The sequence below is a fragment of the Cetorhinus maximus genome, chromosome 2, assembly GCF_964194155.1.
Source record: "Cetorhinus maximus chromosome 2, sCetMax3.hap1.1, whole genome shotgun sequence".
NCBI lineage: Eukaryota > Metazoa > Chordata > Chondrichthyes > Lamniformes > Cetorhinidae > Cetorhinus > Cetorhinus maximus.
The window spans coordinates 19363707-19376244 of NC_135880.1; the positions used below are offsets into that span (position 1 = coordinate 19363707).

Sequence of the window (12538 nt, forward strand, 5' to 3'; positions counted from 1 at the left end):
GAAACTCACAAGCAAGCTACAGAAATCTGGTTAAAAATATCTGAAGAATGTACAGTGCTCAAACTTCTCAGCTACATCGTAATCAGATGACAGGGTCCTGTGCTGCATCTCTGCATGTGAATCTATGTCTGCACGCTGGTGACATTAAAGCATGAAATATGCATCAGCTGTCACGTTTAATGGGGCTGTGGAAATGACGGGTGCAGGGCTTCGACAGGCAGGTGAACAACCAAAAGTGTGAGGGAGCGTGAATTTTTCAATGAAAAACGTGGCGCAAATCAGTCACATGCGTTTTCTCACTGAGAGCCGCCACGACGGCACTCCCACCCTGAATTCATGGTGAGGAACATGAGAAAATTCCTGGCCTCTGTGTTGGCAACTGCAAAGCAGATGTGCAAATCTTCGTGTGCTCCTGGTTGAGACAAGAAGCAGGATTGAAGAAGACAGGTGGAATAAGGAAGACCTAAAAGAAAGGGGTGGAACCAGGAAGAGAGGGGGGCGTAGAAGTGGAAAAATATTTTAAAAAAAAGACAATGCATTGAATAGTCTTTGAATCCAGATTTCTTCTCCCCTCATCTCCTGCCCGATTTTTTTTTGTTTTCAATCCTATAAATGCTCAAGCAGAAGGTGAGGTCAAAATAGCCCAGTGGAGGTGAGGCTCATAATTACTTAACAACTTGACATCTGTCAGAAACCACACGAAAAGCAAGCACTGATGAACTGGGTTTTGATTTGCGTGGATGGAGATGCCCCATCACTACAGATCAGAATCATCCAGTGATTGTGGAAGGAATGCAAACCATCAGGCCCTGAACCGAACCTGGTGTGAGACATTTGGACAGCCACCAAATGTTGCCTTGGCCCATCAGTGTGCTTTTATCATGTACCAGACTAACAACTTAAAAAAAAAAAGAGGATGAAAGAAAATGTTGGGTTGCTCGAAGAAACTGTGTGAAACCCCAGAGAAAATGAAAGCAAAGCACAGCTTAATCCCCAAAGAGAATGGGGCGTGTGTTGGAAAAATATTTTCTTGAATGCGTTTTTAGTGTGCAGTTGTTTCTTTACTTTCTTCAACACATCAGTCTTCGTATAGATGTGTTTTGTTTTGAGCCTGCAAAACCTATTAAACATGGGACTGTTTGAAGTGATAGATCATTTGACTAGATTCCCTGGTACAAGTGAATCATATTGTAAACAAATATGTCCCAGACAACCACATTGGCAGAAAGACGATGCTTGCTCAGGGCTAATACAAATAGAAGAAAAATATTATATATCAAATGTATAATCGGTTGTATAAACTGTGGCAAAAAACTACCATCTGTTCACAGCATATGTGGTAGCTGCTTAAGGCTGCTTCTGTCTGAACAGCTTACAAAGGTAAAGGTTCCTCAGATAGGTTGATTTTGTGGTCCTTTAAAAATTTTTATAAAATACGGAACATTCCAGAACAAATTGCTACAGCAAATTCGACAGCACAAACATTCAGTTCTTCTGGTATTCAATTATTAGAGTTCGTAAAGTGCTTCATTCAGGCTCAAGTCAACTTACATTGCCTCAAAACCTTTCTGATGTTGTGTAACTTATTCCCTTAAAGCAGTTCCCCAAATGGCTCATTTTCAATAAGTAAAATCCATCTGACTGAACCTCTAGATGACTTTAACTGAGATTATCCCAAATGTCAATTTATAGCATGCAAAGGTTTGACAATCAACTGTAATGATTGGATGCTGTAATATATATATCAAACTCTTTTTCTATCTTTATCTGTAACTGCCCATCAGGATCTGTCTACCTAGGCATAGATGTATTTCTATCCAACTTTCTCTGCCTGTCTGTCTGTCTATCTGTCTGTCTGCCTATCTATTTATCTACATTGTGATTCCTAGTCCGGCCTATCATTCATTTTCCTTCAAGCTGTCTACTATATTTCTTTTCCGCACTTTCCATATCTCCAATAAACCAATGTGAGTGAAATAAAACAAAATAATTTCTTTTTGTATTTTATGTTAGAAGATCAAAGCCAATAGATGCATGGGAACAACATCCAAGTTCCCCTCCAAGCCACGCACCATCCTGACTTGGAAATATATTGCCGTTCCTTCACTGTCACTAGGTCAAAATCCTGGAGCTCCCTCCCTATCAGCACTGTGGGTGTACCTACAACAGGTGGATTGCAGCATATAGGAAGGGGGCTCATCACCAACATCTCAAGGGCAAATAGGAATGGTTAAATATACTGACTTTGTCAGCAATGTCTACAGCCTATAGTTAACAGTCTCCTAAATGTTTAATATTAAATTCGGGACATTGATCTGACTGGGTCACTTGATTCCTTTGATTGGGCTGATCTTAAACATCACCTACAATTTCCTTATTTTCATTTTCCTTTTTTCTCTTCCTAAAGCCAAACCCATCACATTCATATTACTCTGATGTGAAAATTGGCAGAAAATAATCGCTCCGCTATACGTACAGCCAAGTTATCTTCTAGAGTTGGAGCATCTAGTCTTATAGATCCCACTGCATTATCTTTTGTAATAGGGAGATTGGAGCGTTCACTGTATGTGTTTACAATGCTTCCAGTTATTACGTTTTTATAAATGGGGTATTGGTCTCTTAGGAATCAAGGGATATCAAGGGTGGGAAAGTGGAGTTGAGGCAGAAGATCAATCATGATCGTATTGAATGGCAGAGTATGCTTGAGGGGCTATATTGTCTACTCCTGTTCCTATTTCATAAGCTTTAAAGCTTGTGGGCTCCTCAATTCGGAGAGCTGGAGTATCCACTCCCTGGTCCTGCCACATTTACTTCCTCAGACAGGGGAGTTAGAGTTTCACGCAATATGGACTCATCTTCATTTAGGAGAATTTGAAGTACCAGGTCTAAAAACCTACCTTGTAATTTTCTTCCTTTGAAAGCATTTCAGCCTTCAATGGTACAGAGGTCTTCATTGACTTTAGCAGCTTCCATGTTTGTGAACTACCTGGATGATGCATTTGTGCAGTGTGCTAACCTTTCTCTAAATGACTTTACTTAAACTACAGCATGTAGCCTGGACTCCTGTTAAAGACTAAGGCCTAAATTTTCACCCCTATGTTGGGAGTGCAGAGTTGGGACAATTCCTCGCTCCAGAAACCCAACCTGGGAGGAAGTCCCCCAGCTGTTCAGATTCTTAGCGGAGGTGGAGGTTGGTGGTGGTGTGGGTATTAACTGGGCTCGGGTCCGCCTCTCCCCGGACAGCGAAAATGGCTGTCAGCTGTGGAGGCTGGCTGTGGGAAAGGACCCCCTCAGTGCTTTGGCAATTTGTCGCAGCTGTGAAAAAAAGAATACAACAACAAAAAAAATCCCTCCAGCCCTCACCCCTCACACTCCCTCATGATCTCACACACTCCATCTGCCCAATCCATGTGTCAACCCATGCCAACTTATAGCACCACCTACCCCCAAGGCCCTTTATAGCCCTTATGCCAACCTATGCACCTCTACTCACACCCAATGGCCTTTTATAGCCCTTATGCCAACTCATGCCAACCCATGTCCCCTACACACAACCCTTTGTCCTGATGCCTTCAATGCCAACTCACTCCGTATCCACCACTAACAGATCTCAGGACCCTTGCTGAAATTAAATAAAGTTCTTAAGTGTCTAGTGATGAATTCACTATTAATAAAAAAACACTCTCATTGATAATAACCTATTTGCCATATTTATATTTCTTTAGTCCTTTATAAAAATAAACTTTTGCATCCATAGTACCACTTCAAAGACTTAATAAGCACTTGGAGCTGTCGATCAAACTGTGAATTGATAAACACCCCACTGTGATGATAGGTTTTGAAATCAGTCATGTAGCAGTAATCCTATAATGATAAACTGAAGGTTTATATCAGAGTGAAATAGCAAGCACTGATTTTTTCCAACTTTTAAAGGCAGGAGATTTAAATGCCTTGACAACTCCCTGGAGAGTTCCCTTGACAGCTTCCTTGACAGTTCCAATGAGCTTGACAATTCCAGTGAGTTTATTCACTTTTACACACATTCATGCCTAATTTTAAAAATCCCAAATGGCATTTGACTGCTCTCAAAGGGTACCTAACATCCCCCAAAGGGCTCCTGTCCTCTCCCAAAAGTGTCCCAGAACCATATCCAAAGGGATACCCTACCTCACCAAAGAACTCCAGTAAGTTCTTAGCAGATTTGATGTGTACAAGTCATATTTACCACTCCCTCCTTGTGAAAATCAGATCAAACTGAAAGCAGCTGCAGTTTTAAACGTGCAGCCACTTCTGTGAAATGTGCATGTCCAAAGTGTGACCCACCCCCATTCCCCCCTTGCTGTGAAAATGGTAAGGGCCAGACTCAGAGGCGGGACTTCCAGATTCAGGCCTCTCGCACCATTTTGGCTTAGCTGGGGACCCTCTCCATCTGTGCAAACGTTCAGGCCTAACACTCTGGTGATGAGTATAGGCTTTCTTTTTGCAAATTTCAATTAATTTTAAAATTTTTTAATTAAGAATGTTTTCTTCCTTCCATCACTACTGTTTCTAATGTTCATGGTTTTTCCCTTCTTTTCAACACTGAATATATTCCCAGATATTCCCTGAATTGCTACCAAACCTGAACAAAATGTTTGGTTCCTTGACAAAGGCAGAATTCAATTCCTAATCCCTTTGCTTAAAGAGATTGCTCTCAAGGTCCAGTCTGTACGTTCTGGATGTAGCTAAACTCTGATAAAAGATTATGTCAGAAATATCAAAATTTGCCCCTTTCAGATGCTGATGGCCTCCTCTGCATGTCCACCAATTTCTATTCTTAATTTGCTTTGCAGCTCACCACTTCTCAAAAGTACTGCATGTTCTTTGTTGGATAATATTAAATACAACTTATCTTTTGACAGTTGTAAACTGTTATATTTTTGGGGGGGTGGTGGGAGATTAAATATGATCTAAATAAATGTTTCAACAAGACAGGTACCTTAAGATGAGATTACGTTTTACCACATATGAACAGTAAACAGACTACAAGGGGTGACAATTCCTACTCGATACAGACAAGAGGTTAAACAGAAGGACAGCTCCTCTATTTATTACTGCTCATCACATGACAAATGGGACATCTGCTTGTCATTTTACCCCAAAATTTGAACTGTAGATTTGAGCCAAAGTCCCGTATATTGGTTCGTTGCTTCTCAAGCCATTGCTACGTCGCATCGTTTCTATGTTTTCATTTCCATCAAGCACCCCCTCAACATTCTTTCATCAAAATGGTTGAGCAAACAAGAGAAACAAAAAGTAATCTATTAAGATAAAACACATGTACAAACCACAAGGGCTTCAAAGACCTCTAACTTTGTAAATATTTCCAGCTCTTTAAATTACGCAAGAGAAAACGTTACTTGTGACAGAAGTCATACTTAAGTTCACTAAGTATGGGGCTTAAATATGAGACTTTCCACCAATGTTTCCTGTGCACCACGACCTTTTGAATTGTTTCTGTACGCGTTGCAACGCGACCATTCTGTTTGCAAATGTGTTCTGGTTGGACATTGGGCCAGTGCAAAGAGTAATTAATGATCAAGGTGGTGATATATCAGTAATTGTTACAGTGAGGAGCTACTGTGTGCAACCTTATCCAGCTTCAAATTAAGAAGATGGTTTCTGACCTTCCGTTTCCTTCTCCGTAGTCGGAGTAGCTCTTTATGTTGTCTCGACACAAAATTCACAGCTGCATACTCCAGGAGAGCAGAGAACACAAATAGCAGGCAAACTGCCATCCAGATATCAATGGCCTTAACATAGGACACCTGTAGTGAACAGAATGAAATGTCAGCCTATTGCAAGCATATTAATGGATGAACAAGCCAGGGATGAAATTCTGGGTTATCTTTAAATTACACAAGAAAAAACTTTACTTGTGGCAAAAGACGTACTAAACTTCATTAAATAAGGGTCTTAAATATGAGACTTTCCATTAATGTTTCCGATGTATCTTAACGTTATAAACTCTTCCAGCCCTATAACCCTCTGAAATCTCAGTGCTCCTCCAATTCTGGCCCCTTGTGCATTCCTGATTTAAATAAATCTACCATTGGTTGCTGTGCCTTCAGCTGTCTTGGCCCTGAGCTCTGGAATTCGCTCCCTAAACCTCTCCACTTCTCTACCTCTCTTTCCTCCATTTCGATGCTCCTTGAAATCTAACTCTTCAACCAAGCTTTGGGTCAGTCATTCTAATATCATTGTTGCTTGATGTCAAACTGTGTTTGAAAACGCACGGAGGAGCTATATAAATGCAAGTTGTTGTTGTTGTCAGACCTTCCTATGTCAAGTGGGCCTCCAATTAGGGACTTGGGCTTACCTCAGGGGTTTTTTGGAGCCTTGTAAGGGGTGGGGAGGGGGGGAGCCTTACATGGCCAGAGGTGTAAAGAGGTCAGGTTCTAGGGGAGGGTTGGTGGTCTGTGAAAGTGGGCACACAGGTATTCCCAACACTGAAAATGTATATGTCCCTAGCTTCCCAATAGTTGGCTGCATCATGGAAAACAGTGTGCCTGAAGAGATCAGGCTCCACCTAAAGGAGGCTATGGTGCCCATCTGGAGATTCAGGGCTGAGGAACATGGGTGGCACCTCTGACAAATTCAGCGCCAGTAAAAAAAATAGTAACTCCCTCACAAAGGGGGTGGAACCAGCAGTTCTTTCAACTTTCTGCATCATGGGAGTTGGGGTGGGTGTGGGGGGGTGGTGGGGGATGGAGGGGCGTGGGGGAGGGCTGGTGGTGGGGGTTGGTTTTGGCTGTCGTTTGTGGTTTAAGAGGGGGAAGGCCTAAAACCCTCACCCTCATCATGGTCCCAGCATGCATACCACAGTAGATAGTGTTTCAGCTGCCAGGCGTCTCATGGGGGCCCTAAATTGGTACTCACTATTGCAAATTGGTGAATCCTGAGGCAGGGGAGTGTGGGCTGGGGAGAGCCTATCATGGCACATCATGATTTTATCATGCTACCTGTTACCTCACAACTCTTACATGTCCTAGGGTCTTTAAAGATATTAGAACAAAGGGCAAATGTATGCCAAAAATTTCAAGAATGCAAAGTGCATAGTTTTCAGTCGATATTTTCTTTAAATTGACATTGGGCTAATACAGTGAAGAACAGTTCATATGCTGTTTTGTCAGGAGCACCTACGGTCTCATCTTATATATTTCAATTCTTCATTCAACCCTGTGTCAAATGCAAATGCCTTTGATCATCATTTTGCAAAGGAAAATTACTCCCCCAGCTGTTTGCTGTAGAGTTGCATCTTGTTTACTGACTACAACAGACCAAGATCAACTGCAAAGCAGCCTCTTGAGGAGCAAAGCTAAAAGGGAAAATCCTTGACATTTTGTCAATCTCGTCCGTCTTTCAAACATAATGGTCTAAAAATTACACTTTGCAATGTTGGTACAAAAACACTTTTTCTTTTAATCGAAACAGGAGGTTTAACCCCCTCTAGTCTGTTGCACCATTCATAAGACCATAAGACAGAGGAGCAGAAATTAGGCCATTCGGCCCATCGAGTCTGCTCCACCAATCAATCATGGCTGATAAGTTTCTCAACCCCATTCTCCCGCCTTCTCCCTGTAACCTTTGAAAGAGATTGTGTCCCCATATCCCTTAATACTTTTGGCTAATGAAAATCTATCAAACCTAGATTTCAATAATCGATCTAGCTTCAATTGTCATTTGTGGAAGGGAGTTCCAAACATCTCATGTGGAAATGTTTCCTAACATCACTCTGGAAAGGTCTGGCTCTAATTTCCACAACTTGTCCCCTTTGTCTTAAGATGCCCCAGTCAGTGCCAATAGTTTCTCTCTATCTATCCTATCGGTTCCCCATAATACCTTGAAATCTTTGATCAAACCATTCTTCAATCTTTTAAACTCCTACATTAAAATATGACTAAATTTCAAAAGTACTTCATTGGCTTAGGCGTCCTATAGTCATGAACAGATTGGCCAACTACCCTGGATTTTCCAGGACCACCCCATAATTTGGCCTTTTGTCACATGTCCTGGGTCAAGCGTTCCCAGGATGCATTTTGCCTCGGATTTCTTCTGTCTCTACAGGCGTTGTGTCAGTGCATGCGTTGGATGCTGGTTCGTGCTTCAGGGTTGTAGCGGGTGTCTGCAGGTCGGTGGGGGAGGCGGTGGTGGAGTCCTTCATCTGATGAAAGATCATCGACCTGAAATGTTAACTCTGTTACTCTTTTCACGGACACTGCCAGACTTGCTGAGTATTTCCAGAGTTTTCCATTTCTATTTCACGATTTCCAGCACCTGCTGTATTCTGTTTTTCACACAGTTTGTGTCATCTTTCCTTGTAATTTAACCCTTAGAGTCCAGTTATCATTCTGGTAAATCTATTCTGCATTCCCTTCATGGATAGTATGTCCTTCCTAAGGCATGGCACACAGAATTGAACACAGTACACTTGGTGTGTTCTCACTAAGGCCATGTACCACTTTGGCATAACTTCTACCCTCTTGTATTCTAGTCCTTGAGAAAAAGAAACCAGGATTTGCCTTTTTGATTATTTTCTGTACAAGTTCATGACATGTGAACAATCTATGTATATGGCCCAATAAGTCTCTGGACCTCCAATGTTCATATAATAATCTTTTGTCACTATTTTAACAGTGGAATTCTGCTGCTTATTTCAAACAAATTAATATTGCTATTAAAATAATGGACAAAGGATTATCTTGCATTAATGTAAGGATTTCCATGGAAATATTGAGCAGCAGAATTAATTTCAAGGTCCACATGTATAGGCAGACCAATTACCTAATGTAACTGCCCCATACCCACCTCAAAAATAAATTAAAACAAAAAATCCTGGGAAAAACGCAGCATGTCTGACAGCATCCGTGGAGAAAGAAAGTTAACATTTCGACTCATCACAACTTTCCTTCAGCCATGCTGACTCAAAACGTTAGCTCTGTTTCTCTCTCCACAGATTCTGTCAGACCTGCTGAGTTTTTCCAGCATTTTCTATTTTTATTTCATAGTTCCAGCATCTGCAGTATTTTGCTTTTATCAAAAATAAATTATTTGTATATGTACTGGAAAAAGAAAATCTTGCAAGGTTGGGAAAAGAGCAGTGTAGGATAGGGGTCTAGCACCTAAAGGGTTAATATGGGATTAAGAACAGTAACGCCAACACAGTAAGAGAACACGTGACCTGCGCTTAGAGGCCAGTGTAGTGTTGGACAGAGCTGTGTGTAGAACCAAGCATGGAGACAGATCCTAGCTTGGATCCTTTACTGTACCTATGTATATAGTTTCTAGTAGCTAATAAATGCTACCTAAGACTACAAATACCTTGGTAAGACCTATCGAACTACACCCAATACCTTATAACATGGTGGCAGCGAATGGAACAACCCAAAACCTTGCAGAGATTGCAGGAGAAAATTCAAATCCTGGAAAACTAAAGCAATCATCAAAGAAGCATTCTGACCTGGAGGAAAGCTCAAGAAGCGAAGGCATAGAAGGGAAAGCTCAAGAAGCGAAGGCATAGAAGGGAATCACAAGAGGAAACCTCCAAAGAAAGGCTTGGAAGCTGAAGGCAGAAATTAAATTCCTCATTGCAGCAGATGACTCCTCTGAACCCTGGGAAAGTCCAGCTTCAATACAGAGTGTGCAGAGTCAGCAGACCTAGCAGGGGTGGGCTAAAAGTTTAACATTTCTGGACAACACAAGTCCTGAGAAATTTAAATGCTCCAGTGGTTGGAAATTGCAGTTTAAATCACAGTCCTAGAAACCCCAATTCCCCAGTTAGCACCTGAACATGTGGCGGCCGAGCTCGTTCTGAACAAAGAAAAAAAACTAATTAAAAATTCACCGCAACTGAGCAGGCAGCTTAAAAAAACCCAGCAAAGGTCGGGGCTCGACCCTTCCACGACCTAAGAACATTGCTTTACAGCAGGGAAGGTTCTAACCAGTCAATCCAGGCAGCCATTGTTGAAACAATTGAAAGACTGAGGTCATGTATGCCATTACTGTGGGAGTCCTCCAAAACTGGCAAGAGCAGGAAAACCCTTTGTGCAGAATCGTACGCTGGCACCATCTCGGATTTCCAAAAACCTCTTAAAGTTGAACCTGCAATTTATAAATGTTAACCATGGGCCAGAAATCCACTCTTCCAGAATGGTTTGGACTCATACAAGAGCCAAACCTGACATGAAATTGGGCCTCCTGGAGAAGAAAAAAATTTAAATTACCAGAGTACATTAGGTCTAATTAGGAGATCAGAAGAAGCCCAGATTAATGCATTTTTTACTCATACGGTGAATTTGCTGATGAAGTAATCCTAATGAAATGCATTGATAAAGCCTCAGCCAGCTTCAATGAAGCATTAAAAGCCTTTGACAAATACGTTAGCCTTCAGGTTGCGGAGCAAACAGAGCTTAAAAAGGGGGATGGAAAACCCCCAGTAAAGCTGCAAAAGGGAAAAAGACACGACTCAAACAAACCACACAAGCACGCCAAAAAGGCAGGGAAACTTCCAGAAGCCTTAAAGATAAATCTTTTTGAAAATGCTGACACATTTCCCATACTACAACAGCAGGTGGCAGTGCTGGGCCAGCTGGCTATGTTCGAGGGGAAAGTTGTGGACTATTCTACGCTGTGAATGGATAATGAAATCACCATTACAGAGCTGGAACAAGTTCAGACTTCACCAGGGGCAGAGCTGACTAAGACAGAAACTGAAGTGAACGACAAGAATAAAGCTCTGTGACAGGCAGAGAAATTAAAAAGGCAGAAGTAAGATCAGAAAACTTTTGTATCAAAGCTGAACTGGAAGATTGAAACACAAGATTCGAGCTGATTATATGCCTTTGGAAACACATGATAAACTAAGGTCTTCAATAAACCAAACTCTTCAAGATCTGAACAAACACATTTCTGAGGTGTCACAAAGGTACGAGGAGGCTTTGAAAGAAACAAAAAGGTTGAAGATTGAGAAGGAATTGCTGATGAATCAGAACTGTTGCTTGAATTGCCAAGCAAAATTAATGAAATTCTTGAACTTGGGTTCAATCTGAGGAACATGAAAAATGTGCAGCATGGAAGAGAAAATCCAGACTTTGAAAGCAAATAAGGAAAATTCTAAGAAACAGGTTGAAGATCTAACGAATGAATGACAGAGTCTAAGGAGCAGTCAGTGACCATGGAAGAAAGATTCCAAAAGGAACTGAATGCCCAGGTGAAGTTTTTAAGCCTACATAAGAGACCTGCAGATAACTCGGAGACAAAGGCAACCGAACTTACCCGAGTAGTTGCTCAGCTGAATGAAAAGACTTGCAAGCTGGAAAAACAACTGGGAAGTAAGAGACTCATCCAACATTGGGGTAAAATTGTGAAATGAGCAGGAATGAAGGTTCCATCTCGGAGACGCAAACTTCCACATGCACCATGGCGAGCCGCACTTAGGAAGAAAAAGAAAACACACTGTGTAGGCGACCTGAGAGTTCATTCTCTCCGTAAAGAATGGGATAAACCAACAACCATCCATAACAAAAAATGGGGAATCGACAGTAGTGAGAACAAGATATGGAAGGGTTATAAGGCCCCAGATCACTTGAAACTATGTACTCAGAGACCTGAGTTGAACTCAGAGACTTAGTAATGATGTAAATACATGGGATAAGCTGGGATATATTGTAACTACATTGCATAATGACTTGGGAGGCAGGTGTAGTATAAGGGTCTGGCACATAAAGGGTTAATGTGGGACTGAATACAGAAATGCCCACACAGTGCTGTAAGAGAACACATGACCCGCATCTAGTGCTCAGTGTAGTGTTGGACCAAGCTGTATATAGAACCAAGCATGGAGACAGCTCCTAGCTTGGACCTTTACTGTACCTATGTATATAGTTTTTAGTAGTTAATTAATACTCACTTTTGAGCTACCTAAGACTATGAATACCTTGATAAGACCTATTGAATTACACCCAACACCTTACAACAAGCAGGGGAGTGGAATTAATTGAATAGCACTTTCAAAGAACCAACACAGACATGATGTTCCAAATGACCTCCTTTTGTATTTTAAGATTCCATAATTCTATGATAATAGAATGAGACTTAAATGTCAGTGCATTAAATGATCAAGGTTACTATTGTAGACAGCAATGAAATTTAATACAGAGAACTGGGAAGCGATTAATTTTGGTAGGAAGAATGCAGAGAGACAATATAAAATAAAGAGTACAATTCTAAAGGGGATACATGGATATGTGTATAAGTCATGGAAGATGGCAGGACAGGTTGAGAGCGCGGTTAATAAAGCATACAGTGTCTTAGGCTTTATCATTAGGGACATAGAGCTATGCAAGCAAGTTATATTAAGCCTGTATAAAACACTGGTTTGGCCCAACTGGAGTATTGCATCCAGTCTCGGCACCATACTTTGAGAAGAATATGAAAGTATTGGTGAGGGTGCAGAAAGGATTCTCGAGAGTGGTTCTAGGGATGAGGGAATTAGGTTATG

General features: G+C 41.3%; 1 protein-coding gene across 1 annotated transcript in view; it reads right to left on the minus strand.

The window, feature by feature from the left end:
* glra3 (glycine receptor, alpha 3) overlaps positions 1–12538 on the minus strand; it is a 252760-nt gene that overhangs the window by 18645 nt on the left and 221577 nt on the right. Inside the window, exons 8-10 of the mRNA XM_078557604.1 lie at positions 5667–5807; positions 5513–5521; positions 5137–5256 (exon numbers count right to left, since the gene is read on the minus strand). Coding sequence (XP_078413730.1) covers positions 5137–5256; positions 5513–5521; positions 5667–5807 — 270 coding nt within the window. The remainder of the gene's footprint in view (positions 1–5136; positions 5257–5512; positions 5522–5666; positions 5808–12538) is intronic.